The 23,571-nt window shown below is 38.8% G+C and overlaps 1 protein-coding gene across 10 annotated transcripts in view; it reads left to right on the top strand.

Moving 5' to 3' along the window:
- The window catches only part of LOC139945907 (microtubule-associated serine/threonine-protein kinase 3-like), a 107,255-nt gene that overhangs the window by 62,472 nt on the left and 21,212 nt on the right, over window positions 1–23,571 (top strand). For 6 of the 10 annotated variants that reach the window (XM_071943415.1, XM_071943413.1, XM_071943414.1 and 3 more), the window contains 6 exons: window positions 10,229–10,257; window positions 12,385–12,458; window positions 13,658–13,806; window positions 14,695–14,864; window positions 17,146–17,199; window positions 23,277–23,388. In XM_071943415.1, the coding sequence (XP_071799516.1) occupies window positions 10,229–10,257; window positions 12,385–12,458; window positions 13,658–13,806; window positions 14,695–14,864; window positions 17,146–17,199; window positions 23,277–23,388 (588 nt within the window). The remainder of the gene's footprint in view (window positions 1–10,228; window positions 10,258–12,384; window positions 12,459–13,657; window positions 13,807–14,694; window positions 14,865–17,145; window positions 17,200–23,276; window positions 23,389–23,571) is intronic. The other 4 variants (XM_071943417.1, XM_071943416.1, XM_071943423.1 and 1 more) reach the window with 1 other exon arrangement.

Raw genomic sequence — 23,571 nt, 5'->3', positions numbered from 1 at the left:
ACAGAATCAACCACTGATGTGTCACACATTCAACAAATATAATTTGATTTCATCACAACTTTGATTTATACAAAGCTGTCACATCTTGCAGAATTCTCCCTGCAAAATCCTGTTTGAATTTTTTGTCACGAGAGAGAAATTCAAAACTTAGAAGTGTGTGATATTTCATGTGCAGGGAGTGATTCTTACATGTAATTCGATTTTTTTTTGGGGGGGGGATAACTTGATTTGTGGAAGCAAAGCATCATGAGAAATGAAAAGTCGAACCACAGGGAAAATTGACTTAACGCAGGACTGAGACATAATAAGTATTGAGATGGGCACCTAAATTACATTCTATCGAAGGATGGGGGGGAGTGTTCTTCAAGTAAATGTATTTCATTGACGTACAAGGAAACCAGCTGGCCACTTTAAAAAGACATGCCATTAAGAATTACCACAATGTGAGAACAGGAGTGGCGTTTTAATATAGCGATCGGAAGCGTATCTGACTTAAGATTGCAATTCTTTTAAAGACGCCCACGATTTAGACTGAAGGGTTTCTTTTTGGCTTCCTAATCAATTCTAGGAGCTTGAAAAGGAAGTACTACGTTTAAGACACCCTCCCCTCCCCCCCCCCAAAAAAAAAAAAATTAAAAGAAAAAAAGTAATTATTATTACCCCCCCTTTTTTGTTTGAAGGGCTACCATGGTACATTTTTTTGTGCCTCGTCAATATCAATATTCGTTAATCGCTAATCAATGTGAAAGCCAGGGCTGAAGACGTCACACTCGCAACCCAGCACTGCAAAGGCTATTTAGGACCTTGACATGTCTGACATGTGAAATCAATGATTGGCCTTACTCTTTAAAACAAGCTCTTATGCCATAAAACACAGCAGAGAAACCTTACTGCTTTATCTGCATGCAAACCATGGATAGCGAACAATCATAAACAACCATTACGTCACGAGGCAGGGGTAGCGTGACAATCAGCCCAGTGTCATGGCCAAGTGGTGCACTGCACCAGACTTAAAGCCATTATACACTTTTGGTAAACAGTATTGTCCAAGATAGGCCCACACATCGTGTATCACAACTTACATATAAAATAACAATCCTGTGGAAATTTAGGCTCAATCGGACATCGGAGTCGGGAGAAAATAACGGGAAAACCCACTCCTGTTTTCGCGCGTTTCGCCGTGTCATGACATGTGTTTATAACAAATCCGTAATTCTCGCTAATGAGAATTTATATTGTTTTACCGTTTTCTCAAAAAGTAAAGCATTTCATGGACTCATATTTCAAGAGAAGTCTTTCACCATTACCTTCTGTAAACCCTGTAAATTATTTGTAAATCTGTGAACTTTTTCTTTTTTTTCTGTACCGAAAGGGTCCAATGGCTTTAAGTCATCAGGATGTTTGTTTGAATTTCATTTGTGACACCGAGCTTTTAGCTTTCCTTTGGTGTAACAAGAATGATGATTGGTTAATTGTAGCCAGTTGCCATTTTACAGGACAGTAAATCATCCAATGGGAAAGACTGTACCATACATGTAGCACGTGTAGGTATGATGTTACACACACACACTGCATCACTGTGCATCATGATATTCTTTCTACTTAATTCCTTTTTGTTTGCCCTTGGGAAAATTCAGTAAAATTGTGGTTAAATACCATGTCTTCTTAATCTGACCCATACAATGTACATGTACATGTAGGTCAGCCTACTAGGTGAAAAAAAAATGTTCCCTCAGTTGGAATTACCTTGTTTCCAACGACCAAATATCATGCTTGATTATGTGAGCGGTTCTCTTACACTTAGCGACAAGAGGATTTGTCTTCGGCCGGTAAAACCAGGACCCATTATACATTCCGGATGTCCATATAGTACTGTTTGTAAGCAGCCTTGATATTTTGTCGTACCCTGCGGCTTTTCCACTCAGCTTTGTGCAAACCGCCTGCCATTAAGGCATCGGATGTATTTTTTCCGCTATTACTCATTTGATTAGACAGTGTGATCCAACATAATACTTTTTGGGCTGTTTTTTTTTTTTTTTTTTCTTGAAAAACACCTTCTTCGATTTTTGCTTCTGGGATGGGGTACTAAGCTGGGTCAATTCCCAAATGAAAACTGTCTTTAAATATAATTCAAGTTCAGAGAACGGAATTCTTCTATTTGTGGAAAAAATAGAATCACGGGAAAGTATGGAGTATTGACCCCTCGCACGCGTGTCACATGCGGCGACATTGCCACACTCACCATTTTGGTGGTCAATAGGTTTATGTGTAACCATGTGTAACCATGCGTCACCTAAAATTTGCACTACGCTGAATAATGCACAAATGACATTGCCTACCAGTATGGCGCATCCAAGATATTTTGTTGATGTCGTCAGGTGAATTGGGTCAATACAGTGTTTATCACATATCTGTGTGTGGTTAGTACCATGCTAGCTGCCCAATGTGCTCACAAGTAGGGTACACAAATTTGGAAGAGTGCCAATCAGTTAACAAAATGTCAACTTTGACTAAATACTTCCGAAAGTGCGTGAAGTGTAATTACATTTTAAGACTTAAATTTTAGGAATAACCAAGTCAGAGGCGTATCTGTAAGGACCCTTTCCCTGTTGACCTTCACCTAGAAAGTTCGTCCTGAAAATTAGATTTCCCATAACCTTGAGAATATTTCAGAGCAAGTTACATTTCTTGCTATGCTAAGACTACAGATGCATTATGACATAATTTAATCAAAGAACTAACACGCCTTCCTTTTTCAGGAAATGTTTTGTGTTTATTCTGTTAAATTAGCTAAGTTAGTTTTAAATCAGTATTCTCTGTAGGATGCCGACTTAATTTCCTTAAATTATTTTTAACACGGTGGTTAGTAACTCAACACCCCTCCCCCATACTGATATTGATAGTCTTAAAATAACTCTATAGGCCATGTGTACTTCAAAGTTCTATGTAGGACAATAACAACTTGAACTCAACTTGCAAGTTTTGTCTTAGTATTTTTTTACTATTTTTTACTGATTTGTAATTGACTGGGCATTTCAGACACGCTTACCACCATCTTTTTTTCAAGCGAAGGCTGGAGATGCGCTCTTTAACAAATGTAGGTTCTGAAAGGAAAAACAAAATGGCGTGTTGCGACTGTGTAACATTATAGATGTAGCCCACATTGAGGTACTCCCCCCCCCCCCCCCCCCCCCCCCCGTAGTAAAAGTTACAATCTCTTGTACGTATGCACATTAACTCATGATGTGAAAGAAAATCTACATATTAATCTTCTTTGTTTTCTCAGAAAAGAAAATGTTATTTGAATTTCATTTCCTTCAGAAAACAAACATAACCCCCTACGTTATCAACGCCTGTCAAGCAGAGTCTCTGTCGACCAATCAATTTTGTTTAAATCCCCCGCTTCCTGTGTGGCCATTTTGACATAATCAGCACCCTTAAAATATTTTCTTTGTGTTATGAAATCAAAAGTTTTGTACAGTTTACCAAATTGTGGTGCTCCATTTAAAGGAAGTGGACACTATTGGTAATTACTCAAATAATTATTAGCATAAAACCTTACTTGGTAACAAGTAATGGGGAGAGGTTGGTGGTATAAAACATTGTGAGAAACGGCTCCCTCTGGTTTTCTCAAGAGAAGTAATTTTCCTCGAATTTGATTTTGAGACCTCGGATTTAGAATTTGAGGTCTCGAAATCAAGCATCAGAAAGCACCCAACTTCGTGTGACAAGGTTTTTTTTTCTTTTGTTATTATCTTGCAACTTCGATGACCGATTGAGCTCAAATTTTCACAGGTTTGTTATTTTGTGCATATATGAGATACAGCAAGTGAGAAGACTGGTCTTTGACCATTACCAATAGTGTCCACTGTCTTTAAATAAGCAAGAATTCACAACTCCGAACGTGTAACTTTTTTTTAAATATCAATTTTGTGTGCAAACTGTGCAGCAGACATGTTGAAGTGTAGGGTGCTTTTTCTTGCTCAAATTTGTTTTTTGTAAAGTTTACCGAAATCCATTGCTTCATTTAAATAAGAAAGAATGTTACATTTCCAAACCCAGAACAATAGAACTGCACTTTAATATCAATTTACATACAGGTGCGCCAACCGTGCAGCAGACGTGTTGATAAAGTGTAGTGCTCGTTGTAGCATGTTTGATGCATGTGGCAATCACACCACATTTATATCGGGAGCTAGTCATGCAGGTGTGGAAAGACCTTGTGTATGGAATATTCATGTGGCATTTGATACTTGTACTTGTGGATCCGACTAGATTATTTTGAGGTTTTTTGCAATGCCCATGTTATATACATGTCAAAATTGTTCTTCTATTTTAGTCTACCTTTTGAAAGAGAAACAGATGATTGGAGTCCTAATTTAGGATCTGAGAGCTTTAAAAATAAATGACAAACCATGGCTTTTGATACTTATACTTGTAGGATCCAAACAGATTATTTTGAGGTTATTTGCAACTTAATTTGCAATGTCTTTGTTTGTAAATGATACACAGTCACGCATTTGTAATTACTGACTATTGGTAATTACTCAAAATATTTTTTTGCATCAAAACTTACTTGGTAACGAGTAATGGGGAGAGGTTGATAGTATAAAACATTGTGAGAAACAGCTCCCTCTGAAGTAATGTAGTTTTCAAGAAAGAAGTAATTTTCCACGAATTTGATTTCAAGACCTCAGATTTAGAACTTGAGGTCTCGAAATCAAGCATCTGAAAGCACATAACTTCATGTGACAAGGGTGTTTTTTCTTTCATTATTATCTCGCAACTTCGATGACCGATTGAGCTGAAATTTTCACATGGTTTGTTATATCTTATGCATATGTTGAGATACAGCAAGTGAGAAGACTGGTCGTTGACAATTACCAATAGTGTCCACTGTCTTTAACGCTGTGTTTTCTGTTTTATAGTCTACCTTTTGACAGAGAAACAGTTTTAGTTTAGGAATTGACAGCTATTTTTACAAAAACAAATTAAAAAAAATCATGGCTTTTGATACTAGTAGTTGTAGATCCAAACAGATTATTTTGGGGTTATTTGCAATGTCCACGTTTATTTGTAAGAGATTCTTGCTTAAATAATTTGTTTTCTATTTTTAATACATAGTCTTCCTTTTTGACAGAGAAACAGAAGATTATAGTTCTAATTTAAGAATTGCAAGCTATTTTCCAAAAAATTAAGCACCATTTCATTTGGTGTAATAGATTATTTTGAGGTTATTTGCAATGCCCATCTTGTTAATAGATACATGCATGTAATTTTGTTTCTTCATATTTTCTAGTCGACCTTTTGACGGAGAAATGGTTGACTATAGAGTCCTAATTTAGGAATTGAGAGCTATTTTCACAAACAATTAAAAACTATTCCATTTTGATACTTGTTGATCCAATAATACTTGTTGATTATCTTGGGATAATTTTTATTAGGAAGTTATTTACATGTCTATATTTGTAAAGAATGTTTGCATGTAATGGTTTTGTTTAAAATCTATTATCTGTAGTCTTTTGACAGAAAAGGTTTATTAGAGTCCTAATTTAGGAATTGGGAGCTATTTATATAAAAACAAATTAAAAACTATTCCATTTGATACTAGTAAATCCAAAAAGATTTTTTTGTCTAGAAAAAAGAAAACTTTTTTTTCTTTTTTTCTAGTCTACCTTTTTGACAGAGCAACAGTAGAGTTTTACTTAAGAAATTGAGAGCTATTTTCACAATAATGACAAACCAAAGGCGTCGTCCAGTCTCTTCAATTGTTGGGAATTACCTGACGTGACGAGCAGCTGTTTAATCAATAAAACTCATGCAGTCAATATGAACCTAGAAGGTGACCTCTGCAACTTGCCGTTGGTCGTAATCTAAATGTGATGTGACTTAATTAATTAAATTAAAGGATGGGCCCGTTCTGAAGTCAGTTGATTATCTTCGTTTTGTAACGAGAGAGGGAAAGAGAGGTGGGTGGGGGTGAGGGGGTATTGTAGATCAGTGCTGATCTTTTGAAGGGAAAGGTACGAAAATTGCTGCTGGCGTCGATGAGGTTAAGGATTTGAAACGCACAAGTCTCTGTTCTCAGCCAATGGCAGGTCTTACTTTGACCTCAGGGAGGGCGCTGTTTGAAGCTTACCTTGACCTCAGGGAGGGCGCTGTTTGAAGCTTGTGATGCCATAAGGAGCCAGGGTTCATTTTCAAAAAGCTGCTCAAACACAAAACATAGAGCTGACATTCAATGTCGGTGTTTTGAACGTTGCAGATCCAACCCTTTTGATGATTTTCAACCCTTATATATAGTAATTAGAAAAGTAAACTTCTCTTGTGAAGCAAGTTTTGAAATTGTTTTACATACACGCACAAATTTCTTTCTTCTTCGAACTGATTTGAGCTTTGGCACAGCAACTTGACACGGCAATTTTTATTGAAAAATAGAGAAAATATTAACACCCTTTTCTAACAGAAGAAGCCAAAATTGTTACTCCACATCGAATTGCCTATTTTTTCTTTTTCTTTAGTGAAGAGGAGTTACTTAGAAAGCACCTGTAATGTAGTACCACTGAGTCAACATGTTAGTCGGCCTGACGCCTAATCGGTAAATGTTATGATCGATGGTTCCTTTTAGGGAAGATGAAAGTTAATTCATCTGGGAAACTTTCATTAAAGCCTGGGCAAATTGCGCCGATGCAATCTCACTCTAGCCCAGACTTGGATTCCAAACTCCCAGGACGCTACTGAAATTGAATCGTCAAACTCCCCTGGAACTCCCAGACAAGAGAATGCTAGGCTGTCAAAGGAAAAAAAAAAGGTGGGGGGTTTGGGAGAGAAAACGAAAGTGCTGATGAACTTGCTGATGAACTTGCTGAATGTGATACTTTTCTCGCTGAAGGTGTGAGGGGTGAAAACATCTCGGAGAATCAGAAAACAGGGATCTTGTTTCACAAGTCAAAGCTTGGCCTACATGTAGATCTAGGGAGAAGAGAAAGACACAAAGGAAAAGGAGGGGGAAAAAACGGGGAAAAAGGAAAAGTCAAAAGGAATGAGATCAAGCTTGTTTATTAAAAACCTGGAGGAGTCCCAGATCTGTTGATAGGCAACCTTTTGTACGTTTCTAGATGGGATCAAATAACAAATTACCTCTCACTGTCTCCGTGCCTCAGTAGTTACTCTCTGTGATCAGATTTTATAAGGAGATCGGGGCGGGGATTTTTTTGCTTCAAGCTTCTGTGAATGAAACAGTTGGAGTTAATAATCTCCACAAGATTGGATGGATTTGGGTGGATTATTTACAGAGACACTTCATCTGCAATCATCTAGTGGATTTTTGTTTGTTATAGCAGGCCTGGAATGTCACGGACAGGCCTGTATTCTTTGTTTTTTGAAAAGGCAAGGGCACTGAGGGTATTTCTTCTTGGTAAAGGGCTTCCCAAGAGAAAGTTGTAAATTTCTACAAGGAGCATTTCAAAGGCACCAAGGCAATGACCGAGGGGGATGGCAGCAATTAACTTTGATGCCTCTGTGAAGTATCAGGGCTGCATGGAGGCCATTGTTGATGTTGCTTGTGAATCAGTCTTGGTGCTCCCTACTGTCTTGGTACTTGGTACTTGGTTAGTTAATCCCTTTACAGCCCCATTTGGGCTAAACTGGGAAAGAGACCCCAACAGCCAGGTGGATAAGGTGCCAAAAGAAAAAGATTAAAGGTGCACTTTTTACAGGTGCAAGAAAAGAGAAAAGAAAAAGAATCTAAAGGACAATATTTCCATGCAGAGGCTGCATTGCTCTGATGGCAGGGATGGCTGATGTTTTGAAAACCTGTATGGATGGAGCTATGTGTAGGACAGCAGATGGTGGGAGCCTGTTCCAAACGGAGCCTGTCTCCCGTGAATTTCCGTGAATTGATAGAAACATTTGATGCTCTTGTGGTCAATTGCCTTTCTACAGATGATTTGAAAATCAGGCAGGAAAATGAGTTGCAGGCCTGTATGCTTCATTTTGGAAAGGGCAAGGGCACCAAGGCATTTTTTCTTGGGTAAAGGACGCCCTGATGAGGAATTTGGAACAAGACAAATCAACTGCCATTACCAAGGGCCTGTTGGCCCCTACTCCTGAGGCTGAAACATGGTAACCCCCTACACAATAGGCATGGGTATCAGCGTGACTGGTAGAGCAGAGTGCCCTACCTTCCCAACTCTTTATGAAGCAATTATGGTTGACTGCCTTGCTCGAGGGCTTAAGTGTCATGACTGGGATTCGAACCCACAATCTGCTAACAACACCAGCCGTCGATTTCACAAAACTCTTCTTAACTTAGGATTAATCTTAAGACATACATGTAGGACGAGTCCCAGCCCTGCACTGTAGCATGGAGACCTTAAGATTAATCCTAAGTTTGGATGAGTTACTCGTCCTAACTGGGAAGGTTAGTTTTAGCGTTTTGTGAAATCGACGGCTGATCTTGGATCCTGTGAACTAGACCGCATGACCTCAACACGCCACAAACATGTTTTCATGAAATCTAAAATGTCACAGTACTCATAAATCAGAATGAATGCCTGCTAAAATAAGAAACCCAGTGATCGCTTGAGCCTTCTTGGTAATGGGGGTCAATAACCTGCGAAACACGTACAATAATACTTTCCCACATGCCACCCCCCCCCATGCCCTTTTCAGTCCAAATCACTTGGTACACCAACATGTACGTGTTTGTCATTTTTAAGATAACAGTGCACTGTCCTGTACTGTTTGCCGTCTTTGTTGTTGTATCTTGCCAACTCTGTACCAATATTCACAATCTGATTCTGTGCTATGTGGAGACCAAGATTGTGCAAATAGCGTCAGGTTTTCCCAAGGAAAAAATTAACACCACTTTGATCAGGAATTATATTTGCTTGCCTCTGTTTTTAAGTTGTTAAAACAGGATTAAGAAAGTAGTTGCCTGTCAATTGCCCAGTGTGGCTTGAGCATTGAAGTTTCCTCAATGTATGTTCAATGACACAAAGGTGTTTGGTGATTTTACTACTTAGTTTTTGCCTGCTTTTAAAGATGGCCCTAAATTCGCCCACTTTTCCTCCCAAATGTGCAGCAGCATATATTGTTCCAAAAACCCACAATCCCAGCGAAAATAATTTGGGCTACCTGGCAGTAAACATACCCTCCCCTGTCCCCATCCCCCTAAAATGTTGTAATGATTTTGTATTTGTTTAGGATTCTTTTCCAAGTTTTAAGATTAGGTGAATGGGCTTTCAAGTCACAGTGGTTGGGTTGGAATTATAAGTCCTGCCGTCGATTTCACAAGACTATTCCTAACTTAAGACTAATCTTAGGACTTAGGACGAGTCCCAACCCTGCACTGTAGCATGCAGACCTTAAGATTAATCCTAACTTAGGACAAGGTACTCAGCCTTTACTCGAGATAAGACGAGTCCTAACTCTTTGTGAAATCGACCCCTGGTATGTGGTGACTCCATGATCATATACTTTGTGATTGGGTATGTTCAGACAGCGTACTAAGTTAGACCCGAACCGGTTTAACTTCTACAAGCAGCAGGGGGTGGTCGTAAAAATAAAAAACCCTTGTGTTCAGACAGCACTGAGTTAAACCTGATATGGTTTATCTTTGGTTTTAAAGGGTCAAAGCAAACGCGACCCCGTTACTCTAACATCCTGTTTATTGACCTGTTCATTGGTCACCATGTGTTTACATAATGATTAATGGGTCAATGGGTTGTCTCATTGTTGTGAGTTAAACCGGATGTGGTCTTTTTTATTCTGTCCACACACAGTGTTAAAAGATAAACCCAAAGCGGTCTAAAGATAAACCCCCTCCCTGGACGGTTTATCTTTTGTGGGTTTAACTTGATTCGGACTAACTTTAAAACCGTTCAGACACACAGAGTTGAACTCGATCAGGTTGAACCATGAGTTAAACCAACTTTAGTACTGTGTCTGAACGACCTCATTGATTGTAAACTATCCATGATTTATTAGGGTTGGTACAGTACATGTAGATTTATTTTTGTAACATTTTGTCGTGTTTATTTACACTTTTATCTGACCAGCCCTGATTAGCTCTTTCTGTTTATCTCTATTGTCTCATGATCAGTATAGTGTAAGTTACTGTGGTCGAAGTAACATGAGTAAAACTGTGGAATACTGCCTATTTAGATCTACAATGTACTTTAAAGCTGACACACACTTACCAAACATCTTTCTTTTTATTTTACAGAAAGACCTTAGTCTCTCAAGAAGGGGAAGGTAAGGAAAACAATTTCAACATAAATGTGATCTTTAAAAATTTGTTGGGTTATGTCAGATAAAAATAGGCTGTTAATAAAAAAGTTTCTGAATGGATTTTTAACATTCAGACTAGTCATATTTTGTTATTCATATAGAACAAAATATTAATGGTGTATGACATTTTCCTTTTTTAAAAATTAAGTTGGAAAGTTTTTTTTAAGAGGGTTTAATTCACTCCTGAATGTTGATGTTGTTCAAATAAACCAGCATTGGTTTTGACCTTTTGACAAACAAATTTTTTCTCCTTGTAGGCCTACTGTACAGACCCATTCATTTTGAATGTCGGATGATGTCACTTTTCAAATTTTGCTTTAAAGGCAGTGGACACTATTGGTAATTGTCAAAGACTAGCCTTCACACTTGGTGTATCTCAACATACAATGTATGCCTAAAATAACAAACCTGTGAAAATTTGAGCTCAATCGGTCATCGAACTTGTGAGATAATAATGAAAGAAAAAATACCCTTGTCACACGAAGTTGTGTGCGTTTAGATAGTTGATTTCGAGACCTCAAGTTCTAAACTTGAGGTCTCGAAATCAAATTTGTGGAAAATTACTTCTTTCTCGAAAACTATGGCACTACAGAGGGAGCCGTTTCTCACAATGTTTTATACCATCAACCTCTCCCCATTACTCGTCACCAAGAAAGGTTTTACGCTAATAATTATTTTGAGTAATTACCAATAGTGTCCACTGCCTTTAAAGGAGTATCAGATAAAATGACCTTTGTATAAATCTGTAGCCTTATGCACTGAGCAGTTCTTTGCAACAAACGCCACCCACCTAAATACCTCCTAATTAACACTAATTCATTAAGTCCCAGAACACAGATAAAATAACAAAAGTGTCAAACTTGGATTTCCTTTTTCCATTCAAGATCACCATTTGTTGAAAAACCCTGACACTTCTCTCTAAATATTGTCATGAAAATTTAATGAGGTTTCCTGTTTGAATCGGCCTTGCGTGTCAGAAATTTTTTCCCGTGACTAAGGAGAATCTTTATTTAGTCTTGTGCAATATTTAAAAGAAAATGATATAAGTGGAATTTCTTTTTGGGTTTTGAAAGAACTTTTCTCAAGAGAGAGAGATTTAGATCCCTGATGATACAAGAGGTGTAACTACGTTTGATTTGTTGGGATTAAGTGAACACTGAAACTGTGTAAGTTGAATATGATAGTCACAAGATGGTCGTTTTTTTCCTTTGTAGATTGACGGCAAGTCATTTTGAATTACTCATCAATACCCTCAATCAGCTACTTGGTAGGGAATTCAGTTCAAGATCTCAAAGATGATTTATGCTAGGATGTTAGTTTGATTTCCGCAGGAAATTTAAAATCTTCCGGATTTCAACTAGTAGCTAATCTCCTAATTGATTTATAAAACAGGTGACGTTATAGCTCAGGGGAGTGGAGGGGGGGGTCAGTTGGTAGTCCCTTGAAAGGCGACACTACCGCTCCGTGTCATGAACAGTTTATGACTAAGATATCCTTTCGTCAAAGTATAAGAATCATTCTCAAGGCTACGTTTATCGGACATTTCTTGGGAGTTCTGAAGTCCTGATGGTCATGGCCACACTCTTTAGGATTACTCGGATCTTGACGGCTGTGGACAAATATTGAGGGTCGTCGAGTTGTGGGGGCCTGAATTTGTGAACTAAGTACTTCCCACATGTTTGATATCGGAGGCGGAAGGGGTTGTTCTCCCATTGGTTATCGGTAAACTGTGGCTGGAAATTCTTGGCAGTGGGGAATAGAGCGGTGCCACGTTGGTGATTTGCCCACACCTGCCCGTACAAGGCGTGGTGGTAAAAAAAGAACAATCAAGAAATCTGACCGCTTCTAAATCAGAAACTCAAAATGTACACGGTGGTTTGGTTGTATGCGAGCTCCATTGGATAGCCCTCCCCCGTCAGTAACCACAGATTGGCAACCAGCATCCCAAAACACAATAATGAAGAAACCACTGTTGTCGATTCAACTCTCTGACTGCCTACCGCTAAGCGTCATCTGCCCCTATTCTAATCAGGAGTTTCTGGCGGGTCCTGTGAGAGCTCATGGCTTTAATTTACTTTGTCTTTGTAACAGTTACTGCAGTCGTTCACGAAGCAGGAAGGACCGCTCCCCACAGAAGAAGAGATCCGTCTCACCAGCTTCGCAAGGTAACTTTGGATTCTTGTTTTTAGGTGTGAATTTCAGACATGATATTTGTCTGCTTTAATCTGTAGCCCTTTTACTTTTTTTCTGCTCCCTTTTTTGGGGTACCCCAAAAGTTCTTGTCACTGTCATTTGTCATCTGAGAAGGACAGAGGAATCCTTGTACAAATTGGCCATTCTTCTTGTGTTTGTTTTTATAGAATTACAACTAAAAAGAACAGGTGTTCATAATCTCAAAACAATTTGTAGTATACGTGAGGGGTAAGAAACTTCAGTATTGTTAGGTGTTTGTGCCACAGCGCAAACACTCTACACACTAAACACTGTACAGGAGTTGCAAGCTCTCATTAAAGGGAGTGGACACTATTGGTAATTACTCAAAAGAAATTTTTGCATAAAAAATTACTTGGTAACAAGTAATGGGGAGAGGTTGGTAGTATAAAACATTGTGAGAAACGGCTCCCTCTGAAGTAACGTAGGTTTTGAGAAAGAAATAATTTTTCAAGTATTTTATTTCGAGACCTCAGATTTAGAATTTGAGGTCTCAAAATCAAGCATCTGAAAGCACACAACTTCGTGTGACATGGGTGTTTTTTTCTTTCATTATTATCTCGCAACTTCGACGACCAATTGAGCTCAAATTTTCACTAGTTTGTTATTTTATGCATATATTGAGATACACCAAGTGAAAAGACTGGTCTTTGACAATTACCTGTAGTGTCCAGTGTCTTTAAAGGAACACGTTGCCTTGGATCGGACGATGTGGTCTATGAAAAGTAATTGAAATCGTTTGGTATGAAATTCATATGGTTAGAAAGATGTTTTCAAAGTAGAATATAATGATCCACACAAGTATCACTCAAAATTTCACGGTTTTGATTTTACGTTGCGAACTAACACGGTCGGCCATTTATGGGAGTCAAATTTTTTACTCCCATAAATGGCCGACCGTGTTTGTCGACGAGGTAAAACGAAAACCATGCAATTTCGAGGCACACTTGTGTAGATCATTGTATTCTACTTTTATAACATCTTTCTAACCATATCAATTTTATAACAAACGGTTACAAAATGCTTTTGAAAGACCAACTCGACCGATCCAAGGCAACATGTTCCTTTAAAGCTTGTATCTAGGTGAACAAGTTTGAATCTACATGTAAGGGCCACCATTTAAAAACCACCATTTTTATTGTCATGCCAACAGTCAGCCCTCTGGACAGCCCCCGGGTACCTCCTCATGGCGCTGCTCACTTTCCCTTTGCATCAGTGAGACAAGCTGATGGTAGACGGTGGTCACTGGCTTCGCTGCCGTCCTCTGGATATGGAACCAATACGCCAAGCTCAAATGTCTCCGTAAGAAACACTGTACTTATTTCTGCTAAGCAGCCTTTTTGAAATTTGGCAATAAGAATAATAATAGTTGTGGCTTCTTGTGTAATAGCACACATGTTCGTCACCCAGTGACGCTCCTGGCGCTGTAACATACAATATTTCCTGCCAGATTTGGGACTACTTGAATTATGAGGCCTAATTCTGATAGCACCATGTAATGTTTTACAAGGTGCTGTGGCACAATTTTCTGCCAATCGGACCAGGAACACCATGGCGAACCCCTTTTCTTTACGATAAGTGCACTGGGTTCTGTTACATACGTTTCGCAACACTTGAGAACAACGGCTTAATGTCCCATCCAAATGACAGGCAATGGTTAAGTGTCTTGCTTAAGGACACAAGTGTCTTGGCTTGGGTTTCGAACCCATACTCTGCTGATCAGAAACACTGAGCCACCACACTTCCAAAATGTTGACATACATGTAGTATGCCTTACAACTGTTGAATGAAAGATTCAGCTCTGAAGATAACTTTTTCCTAAGAAGTATTTGTTCATTGATGTTTGAATCTTTGCATGGTGTGAATAATAAGAAGTGTAAGAAAAGTAAACTTACTTTTAGGTAGAAAACTTGCGGGTACAACCATGTGTAAATTTCTTTTGTGGGAGTAATGGCTCTGAAAAGAGCCGGTGTAGTCTCAATGTTTCGAACAGTATTACTTTGTGCGCCTTCAAGTATTTGTTAGATGTTGTTTGCAGTTCATGGTGCTTTCACGAACCTCACCTACGTATACTCCAATCATGCAAAGTTTCAAATCCTACCCTGGAAGTATTTTGTTCTTGTCAAAATCCTTGTTCACTTCGAATCAAAAACCTTTAGAATAAAAACCATTTTTTTGTCTTTATTTCAGTCATCTTGCTCCAGTCAGGAGCGTCTTCATCAGTTACCCTACCAGCCCACTGTGGAGGACCTGCATCTCCTCACGCAACATCTCAGCGGTAGTGAGGGAAACGTCCTCCTGGATGTGGAAGAAAGCGGGAGACGGTCGCCCAACTTCAGACCTCGCTCCCGGAGCTTGAGGTAAGATGTCTGCTAAAATATCTGTTTTAAGATCCTGATAAGAAGTTGTGTGTTTTATGGATAGCCCTTCCATAAAAAACAAAACATCAAAACGCGAATGGAGTTGTCTTTTACAACTTAATAAAATGAAATTACCCATCAATCAGATTTGATGTACAAGTGTTAAATTACAAGCTTTTGCTTTTCCCTCATTAAGAAACCCTACTTTTTTCACTCTTTTTTCTTCTTCTGTAGATGAATGATTGATTGTCTTTACATATATTTTGATCCTCTAACTGAATATGTGTATTGAATGATTCATAATCTACGCAAATGCTGACATATTATTAAAAATTCAAGCACTCCTCGGCCTGCACAAACCTCTTAACGAGACTTAATAACGTTGAATTCGCTTCCAAATTTTGCACTTCAATGTTTTGCTAGTGACTAATTTTCATGTGACTTGGCTTGTTAGTCATATGAACATAGAGTGCTCAATTAGAGAGATGTCTTTCATTTTGATATTTTTGTGGCATATTTTGACAAGCTTTCCAGACTACTGTACTTAGTGACTAGTCTGCAGCTGTTTTAATAACTGGCGATGGGCCAGCGGACGGATATTTTAAAGGGAAGGAATTTATGCGGAGGTTGGTGTTGGGATTCCTGAGATGAAATACCAGCTTACAGTAGTTGGGATTATTTAAAGACACTGGACACTTTTGGTAATTGTTAAAGACCAGTCTTCTCACTTGGTGTATGTCAACATATACATCAAATAACAAACCTGTGAAAATTCGAGCTCATTCGGTCGTCGTAGTTGCGAGAAAATAATGAAAGAAAAAACACCCTTGTTACACGAAGTTGTGTGCGTTTAGATGGTTGATTTCGAGACCTCAGATTCTAAATCCGAGGTCTAGAAATCAAATCTGTGCAAAATTACTTCTTTCTGGAAAACTATGGCACTTCAGAGGGAGCCGTTTGTCACAATGTTTTATACTATCAACCTCTCCCTATTACTTGTTGCAAAGTCAGGTTTTATGCAAATAATTATTTGGAGTAATTACCAATAGTGTCCGATCCACTGCCTTTAAGATGCTAGGTGATACTTTGTGCCTGGCATGCAGTTGTTAGCCTCTGTCCAAATCAAATGACTTCTGCTCTGGCAATGGCTTTTTGCTGCAATGGCTAAGTTGGGGGAATTGGCCTTTTCAGCAACCTAATGGCCAAATTTCATAGAGCTGCCTCAGACAGAATAAAAACTGCTTACAAATATTCTGCTCAGCAACAATAAGCAGGATACTAGTCACAGACGCTACATGTATGAAACTGTATTTTAGCTGGTAACTATTTTCTGGTAAGCATAATTTAGTTGTGCTTAGCTCATTTTCATGCTTTAGCAGCTCTATGAAATTGGGCTCTCAGGTCATAGCTAATGTCGAAGCCATCATTTCGGACACACCCTTTTTGTACGCACGCTCAGAATTTCTTTCACATTATTTACCCAATTTATCTGCTGCCCACTAGTGTTGAGTTTTGCATATAGGAAGCACATCCGACTGAAACTTGTCAAGTTATACATGTACCAATGCTCAAAACTTACCTTTAAAGGAAATGTCAAAAGTTAAACCTCCTGGGAGTTAAGGATATATACCCTTATCTGAAAACGCCAGAGAAAGAGAGAGATCACAGCTAGAATGTTTCATATCCACCGATCCAAACGGTCGGAGAGTTAGGAAACCTTGGTAACCTTTCACTTGAGCCGAATCGAGTGTGACACCATGAGGCCGAATCATCATGGTTCAATTTTCATCCCCAAGAATCGTTAAGAAAACTACGATAGAATGGAGCACCGGTAATTAACTTGAAATCCGAGAAGGGAATCCAGTCAATAAATAATTGCCCCCATCCAGCCTGTGGTTTCAGTACTAAGTACACTAAGTTTGGACAAGTTTGCTAGCTGGGCTTTTTTCCCCACACTTGATTTCTCTCTTATTTTCCTGTCTGATTTGTCTCATTACCACATTCTTGTCTTAACCTATGCGATACAAATTAGTTTTACTGTATAAAGATCTCCATTTATATATATAGGATTAAAACAATCAAACGTTTCAAAAAAAACCAAAGGCATACTTTGACTTTAAAGCAATGATTAAAGAGAAAATTAGCAACAACTTCCCCAACATGTATGGAAAAAAAACCAATGAATTAAAAATTCTAAATTACATGTAGGTTCAGCTTGCACTTAGCTTTCTTCAGTGTGTGTTTTTTTTCCTCCTTAAAACTTGCATGTAAACGTGAGCAGTTTGTCCTGGCTGTGCCTGCCTAACATTGGCGAGATGGCAGTAAAAACCATGCAGTAAGCTACCCCTGTGAAAATCTTGAGTTTTGTTCATTTTGTTTTTTCAACTTGTGTATTTTTGTAAAATGAAGGAATGCTTTGATCTAATCACTGTAACGATTGGGTCATTTGTAGTTGTGCCGCTGTAGTCATATTTGTTGTTATTCATGAAGCTTGCTAACTGAATTGGACCAAAGTAAACACATTCCACCTCACAAAAAAATCAGATCTGTAAACTCTACCCCATGCTGACCCAACCCAGTTCAACCGAACGCAACCTCACCCCAATCCCAAGTAAGCCTAACTCAAAGCCATTCCAACTAACTTGCCCCAAAGCTCAGCCCAACCTGACCCCAATCCATCCCAACTCCAATCAAGGCCACCCCTACTAACTTAACCCAACTCAACCCAACCTGACCTCAATCCATCCCAACTCCAACCCAGGCCACCCCTACTAACTTAATCCAACCTGACCCCAATCCATCCCAACTCCAACCAAGGCCACCCCTACTAACTTAATCCAACATGACCCCAATCCATCCCAACTCCAACCCAGGCCACCCCTACTAACTTAATCCAACCTGACCCCAATCCATCCCAACTCCAACCCAGGCCACCCCTACTAACTTAACCCAACTCAACCCAACGAAACCCCAATCCATCCCAACTCCAACCAAGGCCATCCTTACTAACTTAACCCAACTCAACCCAACCTGACCCCAATCCATCCCAACTCCAACCCAGGCCATCCTTACTAACTTAATCCAACCTGACCCCAATCCATCCCAACTCCAACCCAGGCCATCCTTACTAACTTAATCCAACCTCATCCCAACCTGACGCCAATTCATCCCAACTCCAACCCAGGCCATCCTTACAAACTTAACCCAACTCAACCCAACCTAACCCCAATCCATCCCAACTCCAACCAAGGCCACCCCTACTAACTTAACCCAACCTGACCCCAATCCATCCCAACTCCAACCCAGGCCACCCCTACTAACTTAACCCAACTCAACCCAACCAAACCCCAATCCATCCCAACTCCAACCAAGGCCATCCTTACTAACTTACCCCAACCTCATCCCAACCTAACCCAAAGCTGTCCTAACTCCAACCAAAAGCTATCCCTACTAATTTACCCCAAGCTCAATCCAACCTAACCCCAAGCCATCCCAACTCTAACCCAACAGGCCCCTCTCACTTACCCAAGCTCAACCCAACCTTACCCCCAACACCAACCCCAATCCATCCCAACACCAACTCCAAGCCATCCCTATTAACTTACTCCAAGATTATCCCAACTCTTTCCAACTCTTTCCAACCCAACTTAACCCGTCCCAATTGACCTTCACGTCTGATTTCATTGCTCAAATTTTAATCTGCAATATTCCTGCTAACATTCCGGAATAGAATGTAGAAAGGAGACATCAAAAATGTGTGCGTTATATTATACATAATATCACACATAATCTACTGTCCACTTTTTACACAACTTAACACCCCATCTGACATTGTGTTTGCTTTTTGATGTGTGCTTGAACAAATAGAATAGTTGCTTAAGCATGTTTGATGTGTGCTAGAAATAATACAGTAGTTGCTGAAACAGTTTAAAATGTCAATTTGCATGTTAACTATTAACACTAAAACCCCAAGCATCACGCATCTGGCTAAAAGAGTAAGCAGCACTGTGCAGCCTAAACAGATATTTCTTTAGTCATCTTATCTCTGATCATTCTCGAATATAAATATTTCAGACATTCAACTTTTATCAATATAAACCACAAGGGAAACTGAGTGGGTAAATTTTGAAATGATTTTTGGGGTTGAACAAAGAATTGACTAGATTTCACCAACGACCTCCGGATTAACGTGCCAGCGCTCTACCAACTGAGCTATCTAGCCCTATGTTGGCGGTGTCCCTATTTCATTCAACTTTTAAAAGAAGAAATATCAGTATGATTTGGTTTTACGCACACACTGACATGTATCATCATGGGTTCTCGTCAGTTTTTTTATTTTATTTTTTATTTTTATTTATGTTGCAAAATAGTAGGCAGATAATGTAATTTCACTGAGAAACTGAAAAGGCTAATGGCTATAATGATTGGTATGAATAGCTTACAGAGCTACTCAAGCACAAAAATAAACTAAGCACAACAAAATCATGCTTATTAGAGTTATAAGGTTACCAGCCAAAATACCATGTCACATGTAGCAATTCCGACTGGTGCCCTGCTTATTTCTGCTTAGCTGGAGTTTCTTCAGTAAAATTGTCTGCTCTATGAAATTGGGGCCCAGGAAGCCGGAACCGAGAAGGAAATGAAGACGTTGCTATGTCTCCTAGAATGAATTTCAGCGGCTTTTGATGAGCGCCGACATGTCATTCTGAGATTGAAATGAAAATTGCCTCAATGCTCGCCGTCTGAAGATGCACACCTTCTTTTCATGAGGGCTCTCTATCAATCTCATTATTTTTTCATCGTCCAGCTTTCTCATAGATTTTAATTTTTTAGTACGATTAGATTTTATTTTTGTTTTGTTTTTTTACCCTAAAACGATGTGTGACAAGCACTGTATACTCTGTGCTTGTCCAAACCCTGCTGGGAAAAAAATCCAAAGGCCTATTATTTAGTAAAATTTACAGTCCTACTACTTGGTTGGAATTCCCAACCCATGGCCCCAGCATCCTAGGATATCTCGGCGCTGCCTACTGCAAAACTCTGTGCTCATGAGGCGAAGTCGAGTGAAATGGAAAAGCAAGATTTCACCAAGTGATTATTTTCTATTGGAACCCATGGCTCCGCATCTTTAGAGTAGACACCAATATCTCGGCGCTGCCTACCGCAGAGCACGGTGCTCAGAGCGCCCTATAAAACACATCATTCTTAGTGCACTATGTGCAGAATGCCGCAATCTCAGTGCCAATAGGCCAGATATCTTCACCAATAGAGCACCGAGCGTGTCTGTTGACAAAATGATACGTAAAATCCCATAATTAGCAACGGGTTCCACAACAATAAATTATATTTGTTGCTTACATTTAGCATGATTAGTGGTGTCTTATCTTTGTTTGTTACGTGTCTGGAGTTATTACATTTAGTGACCTGGGCCTAATTTCATAAAGCCTGTAAGCATAAAAACTTGCTAAGCCTAGACAAATCTTGCTTAACAGAAACTGGTTACCTGCCAAAATTCCATAAAGTTGACATTGTCGTAACAGGTGCCCCACTTATTTTTCGCTGAGCAAATAAATTTGCTGAGCAGTATTTTCTGCTTGAAATGAAATTGAGGCCATGTCATGCAAGGTTGACCCATAGAGCAAGGTCCTACAATGTAGCTCTATGGTTGACCCAATTCATTTGACCGTCAGACATGTTGGTTGTACCATAGAGCAAGGAACAGCTTGCTTTATGGTTGTATCATGGTTTTCTTCCTCCATGGTTGCACCATATTGGAAGTAAATTTCTTATGTACTATGTGTGTATCTTTAACGCCAAATCAATCCAAGGATTACATAGTGATTAGAGATAGTGGTTACAGGCAAAAAATATAATAAATCAATTTACAGACGTGATATGAAGTCTGATTTCCAAATTTTTCCCCTTTGAAAAATCAGAAACATTTGTGATTAAGGGTGTATGTACTTTTTGTAGAACAAAAAACACAATGTCCACAGATTTACACTAAACTTACACAGTCTGAAGATAATGATAGTAGAAAGCTTCCCTGAAAATATTACGTGCTGAGGTGCTGTAGTTTTGGGGTAATGAGTAAAACAATGTCATGAAAATAATTTTGGTCTCATGAGACGAAAATTATTTTAAGCATTTACAAACGTATTTTCATGACATTGTTTTACTCATTTCTCAAAAACTACAGCACCTCAGTAAGTAATATTTGAAGGGAAGCTTTGCACTATCATTATCTTCAAACCCTGTAAGTTTAATGTAAATCTATGGACATTTTGAAAAAGTACCATAGCCTGAAATTTCTATTATAAGTCTACACCATGTGTACATACATGTATGGCGGCCCTTGTGCTCAAGAAAATAATATTTTCTTAGATACAAGGGCTGACCTACATGTACAATGTAGAGATATTGTTCCTACTTTTTTTCCAAGGACCAAATATCAAGCCTGATTTATATAACACAGAGAATTTCAAGGAAAGAAACAACATAACAAAAATCACACATTGAAACCTGAGGCAATAAACCCAATTTGTCATGAAGGCTTCTTTCTTGTCCTGCTGCTTAGTTAATTTTTTCGATTTTCATTTTTAGCCGTAAGCTGGATGTGTAATTTCATTTATTCATCCAGGAAATTAAAGTTGCGGTTCTGCTTGAGCTAATGATATTACAAATCATGTGATGACAGATTGAGTCTGTTTTAATAACATTTGTCAAGGTTCTGTTATTAGATTCTTCTTTTGCTTCTACATTATGCATGGATTGTCCGTTAGGGTAAATTTTATGTTTAAAAAAAATCAAAGCCTGTCTTGTGAGAATACAGCAGAAAATACACTTTTATTCAGGATATGGTTTACATATATACACACTGAACTAAAAATTTGAAACGAAAAATTTGCTGGAATTTTTGCAGATAAATATTACTTGATATGGTAATTCCCATGCGCAAGCTAGCTTATTTTGGAGAAACTGTTGCTCAGGATTTTCATTAAAAGAAATTCAGTGGATTTTGTCTTCTTCTTTGCCCCGTGTCATACCACGTAGCAACTGTTTTTTTAGTCGGAGAAATTCAAATTTAAGCAGTATCTTGTGACTTAAGAAGTCAATGTTCAAATCTCATTTACAAAATGGCTTTACAAGATTTAAGGCCTAGACAGAATGATCAGCTCCTGTCATAAGTGAAAGCCTTTGATCGATGAAATGAATGATTTTGGGGGGTAAATTTCACTTGAACATACGGCAGCTTTGGAGCGTGAGCTGGTTACAGCAGATGTGCAGGCGTGGGATAGAATAACTTATGTACAGGGTACCAACCAGAGCATGTTTTTTTTTTTTTTTTCATTGATTAAATCTGACTGTTTCCTTATTATATCATCTATTTATGTTTATTGTTTTTATGTAATATTTGTCCATTTAAGTATCTTATATCATAAAATGGTGTCATTGGTTTTTAGTTGTATGTTTTTTCAAGTAAACATTTGATGTAATGTTCAAGTTTTATAAGAAACATCATGACCAATAATCTTGCGTGGTGGGAGGGGGGTATTTAAAGGCATACTATACTACTCATGTGGGATTCGAACCCATGAGCTGCCCATTCTAAAACAGAGGCCATTGTCATGGTGTTGCTTACTTTGGAACTCTGTGCTTGCCGAACTCTGATCCACCTTATTACTCAGGTTGGATTCGGCCCCACTAGCTGTGCATTCTAGAGCGAACACAATGTCATGGCGATTGCTTACTGAAACTCTGTGCTTGCAGCACCCTGATGTACGGATAATGCAGCATTCTGTGATAAGCAGTAGCATGAAATCAGCCAGTGGTCTCAGCAGGTAGATCCCCAAGCGTGCCTGTCGACAAGAGTTTAGTTAATTACATGGAGGAAAAAGACGTTCCTCCATGGATTAAATCATGTAATCAGCAACGGGTATCGCAATTTTTATGTATAGTTAAGCTGCTGCATTAACATTACCATGCAGTTCATTGTCATGGAGCTGGTTGTGTGTAAAAACTTGCACATAACTTTCATGATATCAAGATGGTTACGGTGGGAAAACTTCCGATTGAGGAATGAGTAAAGCAGTTGGTTTTGATGTTGTGATTCAAAAACCTGACGTTTGAAATAATGTAAAGGGGATTTGTCAATGGTTTTCCATTACTCCAATAACTGCTTTAGCTTAAACTTTCACAAGTTTGTCATTTCATGTATTTGCTGGGTCATGCAGAATGCAGACACTGGTTTTAAGCATGCTGTTAAGTGAATAAGCCCATGGAACGCCACTTTAGTCATTCTTAAGTCATGCGCCATTCACTTATAACAGTCTATAAGCAGATTTCTCCTTGCCCTTCTTTTATTAAGTTGGACTTTCTCTTTAATGTGTGTTGATTTGTGTTTGTATGCAGCGGAGCGAGCAGTCCTCTTATGGGGAACACGGACAGCGAGCTCCTAATGATGAATAGCATGTACAAAGAACGCTTCCCAAAGGCCAAGGAACAGATGGAAAAGAAACTGAAGGTGAGTACAAAACATCTTGAGTTTGCAAAACCATCGTTTCTCGGTTTGAAAAACTTTGTATTTCGGTTTGCAAAAAACATTGATCTCGATTTCGCATAAGTGTTTGATCAAGTTTGCGAAAAATGTATCTTAGTTGATTATGCAAAAAAAGTTGAATCGCGGTTTGCAAAAACACTGAATTTT

Source organism: Asterias amurensis, chromosome 13 (assembly GCF_032118995.1).
Source record: "Asterias amurensis chromosome 13, ASM3211899v1".
In the NCBI taxonomy this organism is placed as follows: domain Eukaryota; kingdom Metazoa; phylum Echinodermata; class Asteroidea; order Forcipulatida; family Asteriidae; genus Asterias; species Asterias amurensis.
The sequence above is the reverse complement of the archived record's forward strand: the minus strand, read 5'-3'. Positions and strand labels throughout refer to the sequence as shown.